The 21,988-nt window shown below is 41.6% G+C and overlaps 1 protein-coding gene across 1 annotated transcript in view; it reads right to left on the bottom strand.

The window, feature by feature from the left end:
• Window positions 1–21,988, bottom strand: part of LOC125465267 (hemicentin-1-like) — a 434,244-nt gene that overhangs the window by 311,249 nt on the left and 101,007 nt on the right. Inside the window, exons 5-10 of the mRNA XM_048558547.2 lie at window positions 15,257–15,428; window positions 12,192–12,298; window positions 11,641–11,761; window positions 7,643–7,906; window positions 6,158–6,302; window positions 40–161 (exon numbers count right to left, since the gene is read on the bottom strand). Coding sequence (XP_048414504.2) covers window positions 40–161; window positions 6,158–6,302; window positions 7,643–7,906; window positions 11,641–11,761; window positions 12,192–12,298; window positions 15,257–15,428 — 931 coding nt within the window. The remainder of the gene's footprint in view (window positions 1–39; window positions 162–6,157; window positions 6,303–7,642; window positions 7,907–11,640; window positions 11,762–12,191; window positions 12,299–15,256; window positions 15,429–21,988) is intronic.

Here is a 21,988-nt window from a genome sequence, read left to right as displayed (position 1 = left end):
TGTATCAATGCACAAATCAGAACATCACGAACCACTCACCAGTAACAACCAATAATGTTCGAGCTATGCCCGTGCCAGAGTTGCTGATAGCGACACAATCATAAAAACCTTCATCAGCTCCAGAAACACTTGGGATTTCCCATATAGTATTCACTGAGTCTCTGAAAAGACAAAAGTTCGGCAGTAAGGTCATGAGAAACAAAGTCATAAAGCAAAACAACAGAATGATCCCAGTGAAGGATCAAATTAGAAATACCATTTGGTTAAAGGTTCAGGCAGTGTGAAGGAAACTGGTGTTACATTGCAGTATTGGATTTCTGCCTCTAGAGGTTCTCAATAAGCTGTTTCAACTTTGGCACTCACTCCATTGTCACAAAACCTATCTTGTTGCAGTAATTCAGTTCCTGTAGGTTTCAAGGTTGTATCTTTGTTATAAATCCTAAGAAAAAGCAATGTTGTAACTAGTTGTCCCACTTTTGTTATGTGGCTACTGAAGTGAGATGTTAATGGGTTAACACTCCATGAATTTTTACGCTCCTCATACAGGGGTACATGAGCACTGTCTCAACTTCCTGCCCGAATAGGATTGGATGTGAAACATCTGTAGGGGTGGGAAGCATTTGTAAAAACATTTTTTTTTAAGCTCTGTAATCTTTATGGCTCTACCTACACTGCTGCGTACCCCTGTTTCTGCTGAGATGGCCAGGTCAGTGACCTTTGATCAAGCCAGGCAGTTATCACCACTTGAAATTGCATCCTGTCGTTATCATACACTTCGTGACGATCAAAGCTGTATCCTGTTCTCAGATGTAGTACTTGTTTTATATATCTGCTAATTCCAAAGGTATAAAAGCGGGGACTGTCCCCTGTTCAGGGAGAATCGCTCACGATACTGCCGGGCTGCGTGCAGCGATCCTCCGCAGCTTGTATTTGTTTAATAATAAAGGATTATGTTTTTGTAACCAAGTCAGTGTCTTGCTCTGCATCAAGTCTGTGAGGGTCTCTGAAAAACGAACCTAACAGAAGAACCTACTCACAGAAGAAGACTGTTCCCACAGTTATTAGGGGCGATACAGTTTAGAAAGGAAAAGCCTCGTTAAAGATACTGAACCTAGCTGGGTGCTGCTCAGCACCATTCAACTATCTGTCACCAGTCTTCTGCCTACTCAGATCAAAGTCAAACACTAGAAGATGTCACACAATCTCTGCAATATCCAATTGTGGCCTCTTGAACATCTTCCAATTCCAGCATTACACCTCTGGCAGTTTTCCTTAGGCTTCCTGACTGCAAGTTCTGAAAGTCCTTCCATAGAATTTCCCACCTCTCCGCTACTTCCTCAATCCTTTAGGGCCTCCCTAAAACCTACCTCCTCGTCACAATGGCCCAATGTGGAAAGCTACTAGTTCTGTTTAATCACTTTGAAACTCCTTGTCACCACAGACCAATCTAATAACAATCCAAAAATTCATCCATCTCTGGGCCTTTGATAAATACAGATACGCAAAGATTTCAATCACGTCTACCTCTGGCTCAACTGGTAACTTTCAGAATATGAAGATCCTAACTCTGTCTCACGTGAACAAATCTGAATTAAGTCAGTCACAGAGCATCTACAGTGGCCAATCACTCACAGGATCGTTAGGGAATATAGGTTAGGCCACACAGTAGTGCATACAGTCCTCATCACCAGGCTCTGAGGTTCAGAAAGAAGTAGGGAAGTCAGACACAGCTATACTGATAGAAGACTCAATTGTGAGGGGGACACACAGGAGAGTCTGTGACCACAGAAGAGATGCCAAGATGGTGTTTTGCCTCCCAGGTGCCAGGGTCAAGGATGCCTCTAAGCAGTTGCAATACATTCTGAAGGAGGAAGGTGAACAGCCAGAGGTCATTGTGCAGATTGGTACAAATTACATAGATAGACAAAGGGATGGGGTGATGTGAAATGAGTATTGGGAGTAAGGTAAGAATTTAAAAAGCAGGACCTCAAGGGTAGTGATCTCTGGATTACCCCCAATGCCACATGCCAGTGAGGATAGAAAAATAAGCCAGGTGAATGAGAGATTGTATAGCTGGTGTAGGGGCTTGAGTTTTCAGTTCATGAATCATTGGGATCTCGTCTGGGGTAGAGGTGACCTGTAGAAGAGGGATGGGTTGGACTTGAACCAGAGGGAGTCCAATATCCTCGTGGGGAGATTTGTTAGTGTTACCAGAGAGGATTTAAACTAGTTTGGCAGGGGGGTGGGACTCTGAATAAGAGAGGTGCCATCAAGAAGTCAGGGGACAATCAGGGTAGCCATGGGTACAGCAAAGCAAGGGAAAAATATTCTGGTTTAAAGTGAATTTATTTCACACATGAGGCCTGACTTGTAAATCAGATGAGCTCAGAGCATGGATTGGCTCTGGCGACTGGGATATTACGGCGATAACTGAAACATGGCTGAGAGAAGAGCAGGACTGGCAACTCACTGTTTCAGGATACAGAAGCTACAGGTGTGACACAAGTACAAGTAAGTGAGGAAATGAAGTTTCCCTTTTGAAAGGGCGTGGGCACAGCAACAGTGCTTAGAGAGGATCTTCTTAAGAGGTCATCAAATGAGGCCATATTGTTAGGACTTAGAAACAAGAAGGGGATGATCACTTTGTTGGGAGTGTATTATACACTCCCAAATAGCCAGTGGGTACCACAGAAGCAGATGTGTAGAGCGACTGCAGATATCTATAGGAATAATAGAGTACTATTGGTTGGACATTTTAATTTCACCCATATTGACTGGGCCACCCAGAGTGTAAAAGGCCTGGTCAGGGGGGAGTTTGTCAAATGTGTCCAAGAAAACTTTTCTAAATTAGTATGGAGATGGTCCTACTCGGGAGAGTGCAACACTGGACCTTCTCTTAGGAAACAAGGTTGAGCAAGTGAATATAATGTTTGTCGGAGAGCACTTTGGGTCCAGGTGACCATGACTCTCTTAATTTTAACACAGTTATGGAAAAAAAGATAGGACAGATCCACAAGTCAAGGTGCTAAACTGGAGCAGAACCAATTCTGGGGCCATTAGGCAGGATCTAGTGGAGGTTGATTGGGTTAGTCTGTTTTAAGGAAAAGGAAAGACTGCAAATGAGAGGTTTTTAAAGGTGTGATATTAAGAGTCAAGGGACAGCAAGTCCCTGTTAGGGTGAAGGCAAAAACTGACAGGTTTAGGGATTCCTGGCTTACGAGAGATATTGAGGCTCTGGTCAGGAAAAAGAACAAGGCATCCATTGGGTTTAAGCTATGCAGCTCAAGTGAATCCCTAGATGACCATAAGAAGTGTAAGAGCAAACTCAAGAGGGAAGGCAGAAGTGCAAAAACAGGACATGAGATTGATCTGGCAGATAAGGTTAAATATAATCCCAAGAAATTTTATAGCTATACTAAGAGTAAGAGGGTGGCTAGTGAGAAACTAAGTCCCCTTACAGATCAGCAAGGCCATCTATGTGTGGAGTCACAGGACATGAGGAGAGAATTATGGATGCTAAGGAAATAAGGGAAACAAGTGGGGATGTTTTGGACCGCATGCACATTACCAGACAGGAGGTATGGCAGCCTGAAAGTGCATTAAGGTGAATAAATCCCCTGGGCCTGATCAAGTGTATCCTCAGATGTTGTGAGAGCCAAGGGAAGAAATTGCAGTGATCCTTGCAGAGATTTTTTTTAACTTCATCTTTAGCCACTGTTGAAGTTCTGGAAGACGCTAATGTTGTTCCATTGTTTAAGAAAGGTAGCAAAGACAAGCAAGGGAACTACAGGCCAGTGAGCCCGACATCAGTGGTAGGCAGGTTACTAGCCAGAGTACTGACGGACAGGATCAACGAACATTTGACTAGTTGAGGTCTGATTAGGGATAGTCAGCATGGAATTTCATAGAATCATAGAATCCCTAAAGTGTGGAAAATGGCCATTCAGCCTAACAAGTCCACACCGCCACACCGAAGAGCATCCCACCCTGACTCATTCCCCTACCCTTGCATTTCCCCATGTCTAAACATCTCTGGACACTGCAGGCAATTTAGTATGACCAATCCACCTACCCTGCATATCTTTGGGCTGTGGGAGGAAACCCACGCAGACATGGGGAGAATGTGCAAATTCCACACGGACAGTCAACCGAGGGTGGAACTGAACTGGGTCCCTGACGCTGTGAGGCAGCAGTGCTAACCAATGAGTTACTGTGTCGCCCTATTCTTGCACGGCAAGTCATGTCTGACAAATCTTTTAGCATTTTTTGAAGTGGTAACCAAGGGAATGGATCAGGATAAGACAGTAGATGTTGTCAAATGGACTTTAGTAAGACCTTTGACAAGGTACCGCATGGCAGGCTAGTCATGAAAGTTAGGTCGCACGGGATCCAGGGAAAGCTAGCTAACTGGGTTCCGAATTGACTCAATGGTAGAAAGCAAAGGGTGATGGTTGAAGGTTGTTTCTTGGACTGTAGGCCCGTGGCAAGTGGTCTGCCATTTATTTAGATAAATTACATGGATGTAAATGTACGGGCATGGTTAGTAAGTTCGAAGATGATACGAAATTAGGAGGTATCGTTAATAGTGAAGAAGGTTATCAGAAATTATAAGGGATCTTGATCAGATGGGAAAGTGGCCTGAGGATTGGCAAATGCAATTCAATCCAGGTAAGCGTGAGGTGTTGCATTTTGGTAACAGTCAACGGTAAGGTCCTGAAGAGTGTTGTGGAACAGAGGGATCTAGGAGTACTAGTACATAGTTTGCTGAAAGCTTTACAGGTGGGCAGGGCGGTGAAGAAGGGATTTAGCTGCAGGCCTTCGTCAATCGAGGCATTGAGTGTGGGGATTGGGACATTATTGTTTAAGTTGTATCAGTCAGTTGGTAACGCTGCACTTGGAGTATTGTATACAGTTTTTGGTCGCCCTGTTATAGGAAAGACATAGTTAAACTGGAAAGTGTGCAGAAAAGAATTACAAGTATGTTGCCAGGAAGAGTAGGCCTGAGTAAAATGGAGAGGTTTGCCAGGATAGGATTTTCTTGGAACATAGGAGAATGAGGGGTGATCTTATTGAGCTGTATAGAATCATGAGGGACATAGATGAAATGAATACATACAGTCTTTTTCCCAGGGATTGGGAATTGAAAACTGGAAGGCATAGATTTAAGATGAGAGGAGATGGATTTAAGAAGGATGTGGTGGGCGACTTCTTCACTCAGAGAGTAGTGTTTATATGGAATGGGCTGCCAGAGAAAGTGGTTGAGGCAGGTACAATAGCAAGATTTGACTACGTATATGGATGAAAAGGGTTTAGAGGGATATAGACCCAATACAAGCAATTGGAACTAGCCCAATGGACAGCATGGACCAGTTTGGGCCAAAGGGCCTGTTTCCATGCTGTATTACTCTATAGGTCTATGGCTCTATAAAATATGGATGCAGAGGCACTGGCGAAGGTACAAAGAAGATTGACAAAGATGGTACCAGAAATGGAGAAATATACATATTGGGAAAGAACTGACAGCCTGGTTTTCTTGTCTCTTGAAAAAAGACTGAAAAATGACTCAACAGTGATCTTTGAAATATTGAAGGTTTTGATCAAGTTCATACAAAAAGAATCACTGTTCTTGCGGGGCAGGGTATAAGTAGAGATATAGACATAAGATAGCACTAAGAAATCCAGTACAAGATTCAGAGAAAACTTCTGTACTCAGAGAGCAGTGAAAATGTGGAGTTCACTACAAAAGGGAGAGATATTGCTATAATTAAGAGAAAGCATGATACGTTTTTGAGGAAGGAGTTACAATGGTAGATTTACATGAGAAAACACAATAAGAAGCTTGAGTGGACCCTAGTGACATTGTTGTTTGGGTAAAAGGCCCGATTCTCTACCCAATATGAGCATCCAGAGTCCCTACTTCTTAGAAATATTCAGCGTTTCTTGCAAAGAAGGATGTGTGATGATATTAAATGAGGGCATCCAAAGAAGTGCTGCAGTGAAGACCCTACAGCTAAATAGCCTTCTAGCAGTCACCACTTAGATTCAGATAAGTGGATGTGGAATGTTAGCTCCATGTGGGGCAAAAGAGGAACATAAAGACAATTAATGGTTGACTCCGACTGTCAGCAACTCCTTATTATTTTCACACCATACTCACAGAAACTGACGGTCTGACTTAATTCTGGTGCCATTTCTGAATATTCTCAGTGTGAATGGAATCAGACTCTTCACGGAGCACCGAATTGATGCGGGCTGCATGTAGTAACAGTGAGTTTGACTGGGCATGCTCACTACAGGAGGTCCTAAAACAGACCACAAACATTTTAGCATAGCAATATTGCTGGAATACTCAAAGAATCAGACTGCTCTTCCAAAGATGGAAATTCAATTCTAAAAGCAAAGGAATTTAAATTGATCTAATAAATAAATCCAGAATTAAAAGACAGTCATTACTAATGATCAAGAATTAGCACATTATTGTTAAAATCTACTCTGGTTCACTCATACCCTTCACAAAAGAGGAAATCTGCCACCCTTATCCTGTCTGGCCTACATGTGACTCCAAACCTAGAATAAAGTAATTTACTCTTAATTGCCATTTGAAGTGGCCCAACAAACCTCTTCGGCAGTTCACTACCACTGCTCAAAGACAAATAGGGATGGACAACAAATGGTGGTCTTGTTAATGATACATAACCCATAAACAAATTTTTAAAACTCTTCATAGAAATGTCACATTTTTCAAGCTTTTCCCGCATCTCCTTGCTGCTTCCCTGGGCAGCTCACTCCATCAAACCAAACCATCTGGGTAACCTCAAACATATTTGGCATTTTTTCCCTACAACTTAAAGTGGTTCCACTTATTAGGAAGCTTTTCCAGAATTCATACTCCCTGTAACACCTCACCCCAGTGGTCATTTTTCTCTACAAAGACAAGATGGTGACAAAATGGAAATATCATAATCAACACATCTGGAATACAAAGCTAGTCTCAGTAACAATATTCCTTCTAAGTTGTGTGGCTGCGTTCGTGTGCAGCTGCTCAGATGTTTATGCGCAGCAATCACAGACGTTAACTGCCACATGGGCCTTAGAAGTCTGTGTAGCCAATAGGAAATTAGAGGGAACATTGGTCAGTAATGATGACCACGTAAAGTCCCATAAATTTCATTAATATCCTTTATGGAAATATGCCATCCTTGCCTGGTCGGGCACATGTGGATTCCACATACATCACAGTCAGACCAATGGCAATTAGGGATAGGCAGTAAATGGTGGCAGTGACAGCCATATCCCATTAAAAAAAACTCAATTAGCCCAATTCTCAGTCTTGGGAGTTCAATAGTCATGGACTTTGTATAACTGATCTATCCTTTGGGATGAAAAAGATCCTATAATTTGAAAATAGTGGGAGGGTTGTCTAAGTATCCTGGTCAATATTTAACTACCAACTTATGTCATTATAAAATCAGTGGTCATTTTCAAACCATTACATGTGGGAGCTAGTTGTGCACAAATTGACTACTGTATTTCCCTCATTACAATATTGACAATGCTTCCAAAAGGTACTATTTAACTGTAAAGTGTTTTTGGATGTCCTGATGTCATGCAAGACCCGACACAATGCAATTAATTATCTCACCAGGGATCAGGTTTGCGTAAGAGACACTGGATAGACGTTGAAAACGATAACCTTCACTATCGTATCCTGTTACTTTCAGGAAGAAATTCTCGTTAGGAGCCATGAATTCTGGAACTTTCCACATGGTGTTTGTGTTGTGGCTGGAATGAGGCCTAATGGGCAGATTCAACAAGGTCTCTCCAGAAGTACTGAGGAGTTCCAATTGGTCAAGCTGCCCTGGAGGATGCAGGCCAGAGCAATTCAACAATACATGGGTGGAGATTCCTTGAATGGAAGAGAACACAGTAATTTCCTTGAGAATAAGAGTTAGGGGTGTTATAAAGGATGAATCTACAAAATGTAAAAATACTTGGATTGAAATATTTCCAATCCTAGAACATATGCAATGTCATTAAGAGATTTAACTGATAATAAGTACTTCTTGACAGAACCTTAACAATTGATCAGCAAAGTGAGATGTCAGAAGAAATTATTATTTTATCATTATTAATAGACTTTAAGGTGACTGGCAATGCAGAAGCTGAGACATATCAAAAATGGAGAAAGTTAAATGATTTGTTCAGTGTTACAGTTGTCATCATCAGAGTACCTGCTGCCTCCTATTTATATATATTCAAAGACAATTAATATTCACCGACTGTTTCCACTAACCTTAATATCATAAACAAATCTTCACAAAGCGATTCACAAAACATTATCAATCATAACTTTGGGTATCCCTCCCAATATATTCTGATACGGTTTGATGTCAAATTTTGCTAGATAATGTTCTTGTGAACTGTCCTGAGTTGCAATATAATAAAATGTGAGGCTGGATGAACACAGCAGGCCAAGCAGCATCTCAGGAGCACAAAAGCTGACGTTTCGGGCCTAGACCCTTCATCAGAGAGGGGGATGGGGAGAGGGAACTGGAATAAATAGGGAGAGACGGGGAGGCGGACCGAAGATGGAGAATAAAGAAGATAGGTGGAGAGAGTATAGGTGGGGAGGTAGGGAGGGGATAGGTCAGTCCAGGGAAGACGGACAGGTCAAGGAGGTGGGATGAGGTTAGTAGGTAGATGGGGGTGCGGCTTGGGGTGGGAGGAAGGGATGGGTGAGAGGAAGAACCGGTTAGGGAGGCAGAGACAGGTTGGACTGGTTTTGGGATGCAGTGGGTGGGGGGGGAAGAGCTGGGCTGGTTGTGTGGTGCAGTGGGGGGAGGGGACGAATTGGGCTGGTTTAGGGATGCAGTAGGGGAAGGGGAGATTTTGAAACTGGTGAAGTCCACATTGATACCATATGGCTGCAGGGTTCCCAGGCGGAATATGAGTTGCTGTTCCTGCAACCTTCGGGTGGCATCATTATGGCAGTGCAGGAGGCCCATGATGGACATGTCATCTAGAGAATGGGAGGGGGAGTGGAAATGGTTTGCGACTGGGAGGTGCAGTTGTTTGTTGCGAACTGAGCGGAGGGAACGTTACAGTCTGAGATATTAAGAAAACACTACAATATGCACTGGATCCTTGGTACTGAAAATGGAGGGTTGTAACCTCTGGATGTAAAAGAGCCAATTCCAGTAATGGAGGTATCAAGATAGTACTTGGGTTTTATTTAAATTCCTCTTTGGGATTCCATAGTATTTTTGCAGAACTTTTCCTTGGAATCAAATGATTGGAATGCTTTTTATTAATTAATTAAATTACTTGTTTGGAAAATGAAATCAATTTTCAGTTTCAGCTTTCTCATTCTGCATTCATACTTCCAGACTTATTTTGGATATCAGCGACAAACAGAAGCCCAGTATTTGAAAGTCTCATATCTAAACTAATGAGAAACCCACAAGGGGAAATTTCTGTTTGTTTGACATTACCAAACTACTCTCTTCCTGCGAGGACACGTACCACTTTGCCTTGAGGCTCAGACTGAGCAGAGCTGAAGAATGAGATTCCACAGTTGTGGGGAAGGCCACAGTAGGAATGTAGCCAACTAGACCATATTTTGCATCAGTTCAGTGGACTAGTGATAAGCTCTCCATTGTTTATCCAGCAAGGATCTTGGGACACTGGGTTAACTAATTATTTGGAACCAAGACTTCAGCAACAACCTCCTTCCCTGAGTTCTTAATAAGGAGCAATGTTGGTTGATCAGAACAATCCTACACCTGGTTGCCTGCACAGACCATGCTCACCCATTTCAACACGACACCTTCAATTCAAAGAACATTTTCCCCATTTCACAATCAATCAGATAGACATTCACCAGTTGGTAAGACATGCTCCTTCCCTTCGATTTTGAACATTCACTGTCTTATTTTTCAGATATCAAACGGGGGCAACAGTTGAAAGTCCTAACAAGCAATTCTGTATTTTGAAAGTTCATGTTGGCAAATTTTGGCAGATTTCTTGTTTACCCAATTGATTAGAGGCTTACATTTGGGGTGAGTTTTCTGTAGCTGAAGGTACATTTGCAACTTCCCATCTTTCTTAATGAAAAATTCAACCTGAAATATGAATGTATTGCTTTCTTCAGATGCTGACAGACCTGTTGTGAATTTCCTACACAATCCATTTCTAATTTTGCGTTCCCAAAAAGAAAATGCTGAAGATTCTCCCCCATCTCCACCATGTATCCACACTCAGCACGTGCTTATGTATAAATCATATCTACTGCAGTTCACCAAAGATATGTTGATTCTGCACAAACATTTAAAACAAAAACACATAGGCAATTGGTCTTTAATGCTTTTCAAGAAATTCTGGATGTTAAAAGAACAAAGAAATCTCCAGAGGGAATTAAATAGTCACAATTAATCCTCATCTTCACTCAAAGCAGACCAATGTGCCATTCCCATTCTGCAATCTGTGTCATTCTGTGACACAAACTATATCATTGTCCCCTCATTGTCACTGGATCAAAATTCTGGAAATGGCTTCCTAGTATCATCCAGACAGCAGCTGTTCAACAAGGTGGCTCACAAACACTTTCCAATCAATAATTAGAGATGGGCAGACCAAATTTGAAAAACTGAATTTAATGACTACCTAAATAGCAATGTTGCAACAGAATAACACTCCAAAACAGAGGATACATGAATACATTAACACAATAAATGTATTATCCCGCTACTTGATTAGTAATTGTAATGTTAGATTAATCTCTACATTTTTAAAATACTTGATTGTTTAATTCCATGATTAAAATGGCTGAAGAATTTCACACTTATTGCTATCAATATCATAAGCCACAATTCAAAATCCAGAGTAGATTCAATTGAGGGCGAAACTATATCCACAGTCATTTGAGACATAGAGCACAGAAACAGACCCTTTGATCCAATGTGTCATGGCTGACCAGATATCCGAAATAAATCTAGTTCCATTGCCAGCATTTGGCCCAAATACCTCTAAACCTTTCCTATTCATATATTCATCCAGATACCTTTTAAATGTTGTAATTGTCCAGCCTCCACCACTTCCTCTGGCAGCTCATTCCATATAAGCACCACCCTCTGTGTGAAAAAGTTGCTCCTTAGGTCTCTTTTAAATCTTTCCTCTCTTACCTTAAAACTACGCACTCACCTTTTGGACTCCCCCAGCCTGCAGAAAAGACTTTTCTACCTATCTTATCCATGTCCTCATGATTTTACGAACCTCTATACAGTTACCTCTCAGCCTCCAATGCTCCAGGGAAAACAGCCCCAGCCTTTACAGCCTCTCTCTACAGATCAAAGCCTCAGGCCCTGGCGACATTCTTCTAAGTCTTTTTCTGAACCCTTTCAAGTTTCACACCATCCTTACTGTAACAGTGGGACCAGATTTGCTTGCAGTATTCCAAAACATGAGAAAATTTTGCTTGGTGGGTTACATGAAGAGGAGTGGGAAGAGATTTTTGGGGATCATAAAGACTAACATGACCTTTTACACCAAATGACCTGTTTCTGTCCAGTGAACTACATGATCTTATCCTGTTAGTTGTAGAGTTAAGCCCTTGTTAGAGATATAATGTTTCGGTTTACTTACCTTGGATCGGACGCTCATTTGTTTCTTGGAAATCTGAAGTAGGTTTTGTAGAAAATCCAGCCCGGAAATCAATACTACTGACTCCTGTGATCCGTGCGGAGTGGCGTCCAGTGCTGCGGAGCTTAAAGGAAACAAACCTCGCTCATCAGCGCCCCAGTGAATAAAGCAAGTATAAGAAGAAGAGCAGGGGCAATATTTAATAAATGCATCCAGATTAGTGTTTATGCATAGAGTCAAAGGAAAGGAGTCAAAGCATATCGTGCGCAAATCATCAAAACTGAAAGAGGTGGAGCAAATTGCATAAATCTGGAAATAACTAATAGGTGATAATAAGAGTTTGTAGAGACTACAGATTGAAGTAGTGGAAAAGTGTGTAAGTCAAGGAGATACAAACTTTAAGTTCTGAGTGAATTAGTTGGTGTGTGTGTCTTATCTCTACACAAGATAGATGAATTGAGAGAACACGATGTAGTGATTGAACTTTATTAGAAACAAATCAATGAGATTCAAAGAAACAATGACCATCGATACAACACAAGTTGAGTCCTCACCTTTACTGTCCACATTCCAGGCCGTGGATTTTTCACGTTGACAACACGTGCTGAGTTTGGAATATTCAACAGTTCATTCAAACCCAATCCTCGCCACATGAGCCGCCCTGAAAGAAAGTCTGATCAGAATTAGCACTGCTTCCAAGCATGGTGCTCGTGGATAAACAGGATTGGCTGGATTGCAAGAGGCAGCCCAATAATTCCAGACTTTGCAGCATGACAGACTAGGAAAATCCAACAATGTAAAGGATGTTGAAGAATGGAGAGTCTTAACCTGTTTCACCATTGCAAACAATAAATAACACCAAGGGAGTCAAAGAGTGAAATTCATAAAATTGTGAAGTAGGCGATGTAAAAAGCATCAATGCAAGGATTATCCATCCAAAGGGAACACTCAACTGCATTAATTGACAATTTAACAAACAAGCTAAAACAATGGAAAATGTTTCTTTAATTTTTTAAAAAATATGTGCCTTCTTGCAATCTTAAAAGAACCGACTTCTGTATGAACAATTTCCACATTAGTAATATTTAAACGTTGAATGAGATTGACACTTTAGTCCTGACTTCATGGTTCAGGTTGTATCTATATAATCTAGCAGCCTCAGGATTATACCCTTGATGGACTGAGAAATTTTCCAGAACACAGGAGGTCACTTATTAAGACCAGCATGGAAGATTTTAAGGACATTTAAAAAGCACTGCACGGCATGTTGCTCACGGTCCTCTGCATTTGATTATTTGTTTCAACTCATTCTTTTTGCTGTAAATCATATTTTAAAGCAATAAATGTTTCTCAATATAGATACTGGTGTAAGCACCAATGGTACCAAAGGCATTTGTTCCTGTGGGAAGTTGGCGCATTTAACTTTTAAGCCTCTAACGCCCAACTGTGAGCAAGATTACTATTTTTATTAACAAGTCTATTTAAATTACTCCAGGCAAAAATAAAATGCACTTCACTAAAAGAAATTTAAGTGCAAACTGGACATGCACACCCCGTGACCTTGTGACCTAAACAGCAATTTTAGACAAATGAAAATCAAAACTGTACTGCAAGTAGTGAGCCAGACAGTGACAGATTAGGAAGGTCTGACACTGTTGTTTTGTTCTGTGGATTCTTGCTCACTGGAATCTGGCATACAAATGATCAGCAGGTGAAGCCAGCCATTTCATGCTACTATATACAGTATCAGCACTAGTGGTAATTCTTCACAAACAGAATGCTGGCATCAAGCCAAAAAGACATTCTGCCTACCTGATAAATATGCAATGTGTGACTTGTGCATCTCAGCGACAGTGCGATACCAAAACATAAGCCTTATATCCGAATGTCTGTTGAATAGTAGTATCAAATAGCATGTCCCAATGGCTGTTTTTAACAGACACAGTGTTGAATGTACCTAATCATCCATGCTTGCAAACTTTAGAACAAAATAATTATCATTAGAACATAGAACATTACAGCACAGTACAGGCCATTCGGCCCTCGATGTTGTGCCGACCTGTCATACTGATCTCAAGCCCATCTAACCTACACCATTCCATGTACGTCCATATGCTTATCCAATGACGACTTAAATGTACTTAAAGTTGGCGAATCTACTACCATTGCAGGCAAACGTTCCATTCCCTGACTTCTCTCTGAGTAAAGAAACTACCTCTGACATCTGTCCTATATCTTTCACCCCTCAATTTAAAGCTATGCCCCCTCGTGCTCGCCGTCACCATCCTAGGAAAAAGGCTTTCCCTATCCACCCTATCTAACCCCCTAATTATTTTATATGTCTCTATTAAGTCACCTCTCAACCTTCTTCTCTCTAACGAAAACAGCCTCAAGTCCCTCAGCTCTTCCTCGTAAGACCTTCCCTCCATACCAGGCAACATCCTAGTAAATCTCCTCTGCACCCTTTCCAAAGCTTCCACATCCTTCTTATAATGCGGTGACCAGAACTGTACGCAATACTCCAAGTGCGGCCGTACCAGAGTTTTGTACAGCTGCAGCATAACCTCTTGTTTCTGGAACTCGATCCCTCTATTAATAAAAGCTAAAACACTGTATGCCTTCTTAACAGCCCTGTCAACCTGGGTGGCAACTTTCAAGGATCTGTGTACATGGACACTGAGATCTCTTTGCTCATCTACACTACCAAAAATCTTACCATTAGCCCAGTAATTTGCATTCCGGTTACTCCTACCAAAGTGCATCACCTCACACTTGTCTGCATTAAACTCCATTTGCCACCTCTCAGCCCAGCTCTGCAGCTTATCTATGTCTCTCTGCAACCTACAGCATCCTTTGTCACTCTCCACAACTCCACCCACCTTGGTGTCATCTGCAAATTTATTAACCCATCCTCGCCCTCATCCAGGTCATTTATAAAAATGACAAACAGCAGTGGACCAACACCGACCCTTACAGTACACCACTAGTAACTGGTCTCCAGGATGAACATTTCCCATCAACTACCACCCTCTGTCTTCTTTCAGCAAGCCAATTTCCGATCCAAACTGCTATATCTCCCACAATTCCATTCCTCTGCATTTTGTACAATAGCCTACTGTGGGGAATCTTATCGAATGATGTGATTAGCTGTGATTCTGCAAGTGGATGACACTTGCTAAACAATCCTGACACTTAGGTTCGGTGTGGTTCATGTATGTACTTAAGAAACCACATTTTCACACACAGGATCACCTCTTTTGCAAATACATCTAAACAATATACTGCACCCTTTACAACTGAACAAAACCTTGGGGACAGCAATTTCCTCCTTCTGAACAATCAGAGTTGACTAGTCTGGTTTGAATTCAAACAAAAGCTTTGTAGCTATCCGCAGCCTGATGAATTCCCTACAGCAAAGCCTCGGCCAGTCAGAGTTTAATTGTCTACAAATCAGACGCTGCTTCTCATGCAGTATAAATTTTTATTCCTTTTGAGATTTCACATTCTTGTGATTCTGTCCAGATAAGATCAATGGCTTTGACAACATGTCTCTTTTATCAGCAATGTTCAAATTTTGTAATATCAAGTAGCCAAGTATATTTATCCTCTTATATCTTACCCAAGGGATCCCGAATTTCTATGGCTGGTGTGGGGCCACTAAGAGAAATGGTGACTTCTTTTAGGTTAGGGTCAAAGGGCACCAGCCAGAGATGCTCCTCCTTCTCCTTATGATCAGTGGACAGCAAATGGACTTTAGAAGCCTGGATGGTTCTTTCAACCCATTTCAGTACCTAGATCAAAACAAAATCATAACCACTCTGCTTACTTTACCAAATTACTTTTCACGATTCCCTAATACTTTTCCATTCATTTTTCTTGAAAACACTGCATAAGGTTTAATGGGTGTCTATTTATCGCTTATCTTGCCTCACTAATCAGATGGCATTGAAATGTAAAGAGGTCATTCAATTTCTGTAATCATCACAACTAAACGTGATTCAGTCCTCATCCAAAAACATAGGGTCAACAAACAAACAGCCATACAATTGCACTTTCATTCAGGATTCACTGGATTCTTCAAATTACGCATGATTTACCTTGCTGGAATTGCAGTGTACAAGAAGGAAATTGACACCCTTAGTGGCTTAGCTCAGAATGGGTACTCAATGAAGAAAGTATCTGTAACTTGCTCAAGATGTAGAATCCAAGAGCACTTGTTTTGGTGACGAGTGGGGTCCCGCAGGGTTCAGTATTGGGGCCGCAGCTATTCACCTTATATATTAATCATCTGGATGAAGGGACCGGGGGCATTCTGGCTAAGTTTGCCGATGATACGAAGATAGGTGGACAGGCAGGTAGTACTGAGAAGGTGGGGAAGCTGCAGAAAGATTTAGACAGTTTAGGAGAGTGGTCCAGGAAATGGCTGATGAAATTCAATGTGAGTAAATGTGAGGTTTTGCACTTTGGAAAAAGGAATACAGGCATGGACTATTTTCTAAATGGTGAGAAAATTCGTAAAGCAGAAGTACAAAGGGATCTGGGAGTGTTGGTCCAGGATTCTCTAAAGGCTAACTTGCAGGTAGAGTCCGTAATTAAGAAAGCGAATGTAATGTTGTCGTTTATCTCAAGAGGGTTGGAACATAAAAGCAGCGCTGTGCTTCTGAGGCCTTATAAAGCTCTAGTTAGGCCCTATTTAGAATACTGTGTCCAATTTCGGGCCCCACACCTCAGGAAGGACATACTAGCCTTGGAGCGTCTCCAGCAGAGATTCACACGGATGATCCCTGGAATGGTAGCTTTAACGTACGATGAACGGCTAAGGATCCCTGGGATTGTATTCATTAGAGTTTAGAAGGTTGAGGGGAGATCTAATAGAAACTTACAAGATAATGTATGGCTTAGAAGTGGTGGACGCTAGGATGTTGTTTCCGTTAGGCAGGGAGGCTAGGACCCGAGGGCACAGCCTTAAAATTAGAGGGTGTAAATGTAAAACTGAAACGAGACGACATTTCTTCAGCCAGAGAGTGGTGGGCTTATGGAATTCATTGCCATGGACTGCAGTGGAGGCTGGGGCGTTGGATGCCTTCAAGGCAGAGATTGACAAATTCTTGATCTCAGAAGGAATCAAGGGCTACGGGGAGAGTGCAGGGATGTGGAGTTGAAATGCCCATCAGCCATGATTTAAATGGCGGAGTGGACTTGATGAGCCGAATGGCCTTACTTCCACTCCGATGTCTTATGGTCTTATGGTTTGATAGCACAGCACAGAAAATCATTAACTATAAAGACATATGCCCTTGTGATGCTCCAGAGCAAATTATTCCATGTTACCCATCTCTTGAGGTGTAAAATTATCATTTCAGCTAAATTAGACGGAATAATTAGTAGACTGGAACTGTATTTGGTAGGCTGAATATTCCCTGGGTCACAAATTTGATGTTGGCTTCAATAACAGGTCGGGAACATGAAAATGGCCATGACCAGAATGTCGGTCCTGATCTTTCCAGAGATCGGCAATTACAAAGCTGCCTCTTGGAACTATGTCCAATTAAAGAGGAGCAGGTTTGCCTGCTAATTTAGGAAGGAGACCATGAAGGCTTATTGTGAAAGATTTAAATATATGCATGGCCACAGCTGGCAGGCCAACAGTGTGACAGTAAACCATTCCCATTGGTGGCTTTTGACCACCAGATCCAGAAGGAGAGATGTTGATAACCTCGTAGTCTGTTGGCAGGAGGCCTTCTCCAGACTCAGAGGGATGTAGGAGAAGCCTGACTACAGTTGGGAAGATTTAAGCAATGCTAGGATCTTTCTTCTACCTCGCTCATTAATGAGCCAAAATGTTGCCTAACTGACCCTACGTCATCTACAAGTTCTCTCATGGTCAGGAACACGTTAGATAACTGATCTAACATGCATTTTCAGCTTTGCTCTCAATCGTGCCTCCTAACTCATCTTTCCAAGAGCAGAAATAAAATCAGTGACATTTTCTACTATATACTGAGTTACATTACAACAATGAGAAGAGCCATTCAGAATCCACAACCTTCTTTATGGAAGACAGAAGGAAAGGGAATATAACTGAAGGAAACTTTCTTGCTGTTATTCCATGCATTCCATTCAGCCAACTTTGGTGTACTATTGGCAAAGATAACCCATCAACAGCACAAAATAACAATAAAACATTCAGGCTTAGAAAGGTTCAATCTTACTTTCACAATCTCATTCTCATTCATCTCATGAAAGGCAACTAATTGTCTCTTGAATTCAGTTTTCTTGCACTTGTGAAAGAAAAATCATGGGTTGAGAAAATACCCTTAAAAATGTGAAAAATAAATAAGTATAGCAGAATCTTTCATCTCAATTACCAGATTTAGTGATTCATCTTAAGAGGCACAATTATGGTTAGAAAATCAGCAAATTTAAAGAAAATCTATGTTATAAATGTAATGAGTCAATCAAAAGGACCCAATGCTGAAACAATGGTTGGATACTTTCAATAAACAAAAGCGTAATTTACCTAGCTCTTTGCAGGGATTTAGACATGGTCTCATTCTTAAAGAATGATCTGAAATTTACAAACTTTTCTGGCTCATGGTTGGCTTTCAGGCTTTGGGCACAGAATGCTAATGCAACATTTGATACAAGTAACGCAGCTTTGGCCTCACATCAAAATATCTCAGGGGTACCACAAACCGTCACTCATCACGTCTTAACTGAGACTATGGATGTGTCAAATACATTTTTCTGATTTGTGTACATATTTAATGTTACATGCAATGTACAATGAAACAGGCTACTCAGTCCAGCTAGTTCATACCAAGGCTCTATTCAAGCCAGTTCTCCCCTTACTTTATCTCACCCTATCACTGTGTAACTCTAATGCATTCTCCTTTATGTGTTTATCTAACTTTCCCTTAAATGGCAACAATACTACTAGCCTAAGCCACACCTATGGAGAAGGACGATTGTTGACTGCAGTAAGATAACAATCGTTCGGCTGAGTGGGCAGAGAAGTCGCAAATTGAATTCAATCTGTAGAAATGTAAGGTTATATACTTGGGAAGGGCAAACCAAGCAAGGGAATACATTATAAAGAAGACAGTGCAGCGAGGAATGGACACAATGAAAAACGTTGGAGTGCGTGCCCACAGGTACCTGAAGGTGGCATGATAAGATGACAAAGAATGCATATTTGATGCTTTCCATCATTAGGCAAGGTAGTGAATATAAGAGCAAGAATGTAATGTTGGAACTTTGCCAGTACTGGTTAGGCTAAGACTGGAGTTTTGTGTTCAGTTCTGATCACATTAAAGATATAATTGCTCTAGACAGGGTGCAAAAGAAATTTACAGAATTGTTGTCACCACTTGAAAATTGCAACTATGGGGAAAGACTGGATAGGCTAGGGATATTTCCTAGGAATAGAAAAGGATGAGGGGTGACTTAATTGAGGTGTACGAAATAATTTTCCTATTCACTTGGATGTGGGTGTGACTATCTGGCCGGCATATATTGCCTGCCCCAGTTACCCTTGAGGGGTTGATAAAACTGGTTAATACCAGGTTTAAGGTGATTGGTGAAAGAGTTAAAGGGGACATGAAGAAAAATGTCAACATCCAGAAGGTGGTAGGTGTTTGGAATTTGCTGCCTAGTTCTGTGGCTGAGGCAGAACTCCTCCACTAATTTAAAAGGAACCTGGATCTGCAGCTGAAGTGCTAAAACCTACAAGGCTATGAATCAGGTGCTGGCAAATGAGATTAGAATGGGCAGATAATCTAGTCACGTGGTGGTGTCACCTTAGACTGAATGGGTGCTCTCTGTGCTATAACATTTCCAGGTTTCACAATCTCACCACACCCAGTTAAAGAAACTTTCCTTGAATTCTTCATTGGATTTATTAGCAACTGGCATTTATAACACTTGTTTTGGATTCCCTCACAGGACAAAACATCTTTTTTATGCTTTGTTTGTGGTTTGTCTGGCTTACTTATAGTGTAAATTTGTAATCTCAAATCCCTTTCTTCCAATGTTCATTTAAACTCATATTATTAAGGAATGTGAAGTCTTATTCCTCCTAAGGAAATCTACCACCTCATCCTTAGATTGAAAAAATTATTGTCCCTTTTATGTGTTTGTGAAATCTCATGCCTTTCTGCTGAGTTCCCAAACTTGTTGACAACTTCATCAAGGGCCACAGGAAACCTTCTAGAGCTTAGTATAATTAACATTCTTTACAAGGCCACTTTGATAATGAGTGAGAGGTTATCTGATCAGGATGAGTGAATGGAGAACACAACAAAGGGAGATTCTGTCTTCAGTCAATTTGAACAGAGGGGATCCTGAGGAAGGGGCTGTTTTTTCCCTAACTTTGTTGTTGATAAACAATAGGAATATCTCCTATCACCAGCCAGGGTGAGATCATCATCTCAATATTGGCCAAAAAAATCCCAGTATTTCCAGCTTAGCTGATTACTGCATAAAGTTGGTAAACTTAATTTGGCTGTCTGGACTTATCAAATTTGTAACTAAGAGAGTGTACTGACACTATCTCATAAAAGAAATCACCAACAGATAATAAAATGTGAGGCTGGATGAACACAGCAGGCCCAGCAGCATCTCAGGAGCATAAAAGCTGACGTTTCGGGCCTAGACCCTTCATCAGAGAGGGGGATGGGGTGAGGGTTCTGGAATAAATAGGGAGAGAGGGGGAGGCGGACCGAAGATGGAGAGAAAAGAAGGTAGGTGGAGAGGAGAGTATAGGTGGGGAGGTAGGGAGGAGATAGGTCAGCCCAGGGAAGATGGACAGGTCAAGGAGGTGGGATGAGGTCCCCTCCCCCCACTGCACCACACAACCAGCCCAGCTCTTCCCCTCCACCCACTGCATCCCAAAACCAGTCCAACCTGTCTCTGCCTCCCTAACCTGTTCTTCCTCTCACCCATCCCTTCCTCCCACCCCAAGCTGCACCTCCATCTCCTACCTACCAACCTCATCCCACCTCCTTGACCTGTCCGTCTTCCCTGGGCTGACCTATCCCCTCCCTACCTCCCCACCTCCCCACCTATACTCTCCTCTCCACCTACCTTCTTTTCTCTCCATCTTCGGTCCGCCTCCCCCTCTCTCCCTATTTATTCCAGAACCCTCACCCCATCCCCCTCTCTGATGAAGGGTCTAGGCCCGAAACGTCAGCTTTTGTGCTCCTGAGATGCTGCTGGGCCTGCTGTGTTCATCCAGCCTCACATTTTATTATCTTGGATTCTCCAGCATCTGCAGTTCCCATTATCACCAACAGATAATGTTCAGGAGCACTGCCAGAGTTAAAGGATATTAATACAATATAAATCACAGCATCATTCTGTTCCTGAACATGATAATTCAAGTAAATTTTGGCTGTCAAGTATCACAATGAAGAGTTTCCCTTCCTTGCCCCATGATCAATAATTAAATGCACCATCTTCTGTAGTAATGAACAATAGTCATCTGTTAAGGACTAGCTTCATAGAATGTATTGCACAGAATGAGGCCATTTAACCTGTCAAGCCTACTTCAGTTCTTTCAAAAAGCTTCAATTAGTTCCACTGGCCTGGTCTTTTTCCCATAGTCCTGCAAACCTTTAAGTATTTTTTCAATCCTTTCTGAAAATCTCAACTCAGCCCCTCTCAGGGGATGTACTTCAGGTCATAACTCACTGTGTGAAAAGATATTCTGATTTCCTCTGTTTCTTTTGTCAACCCCTTATCTGTGCTGATTGCCCGATAATTAGTCTAAGTGCTGCTGGAATATAACAAGCTTAAAAAGAATCAGCGCTCTCAATGGGGATGATCACTACCAAGCAACTGGCTTAAAGATGTATGCAGACATCGCGATAACAAAAAAAGGGCTTATTTGTGACAGACCCAGAGCCAATTAGCTCATCATGACTCTATAGTCTAGCTTCACAGATGAAACATAGCTATTTGTAGAAGATACTAAAGATTCCTTGTACCTGTGAAACTGTACTAGGATATGGTATAGGATAGGAAAGTGGAGCTGAGGTAGAAGATCACCCATGTTCCTAATGAATGGCTGAACAGGCCAGTGGGGCCATATAGCCTCATTCCTATTTCTTACTCTCTCAGGAACATCATGCAAAAGTTCCTGCCTTCAGCATAGCATGGGTGGGAAAAAAAATCACAGTATCAAAGAAGAAAACCAGACAGCCTTCAGCTTCTGCCGTCGCCAGTAAGACCCTAACTAGTTTCACTGCTGGGACAGGAACGTGAAAACTGTACAAAGCATATTGCAAATTCTTGATTCTGAAGAGGAATCAATTTTAATAACATGCAGATTTGACACGGTCATGCTCTGGGC

This window comes from Stegostoma tigrinum, chromosome 29 (assembly GCF_030684315.1).
Source record: "Stegostoma tigrinum isolate sSteTig4 chromosome 29, sSteTig4.hap1, whole genome shotgun sequence".
NCBI lineage: Eukaryota > Metazoa > Chordata > Chondrichthyes > Orectolobiformes > Stegostomatidae > Stegostoma > Stegostoma tigrinum.
The sequence above is the reverse complement of the archived record's forward strand: the minus strand, read 5'-3'. Positions and strand labels throughout refer to the sequence as shown.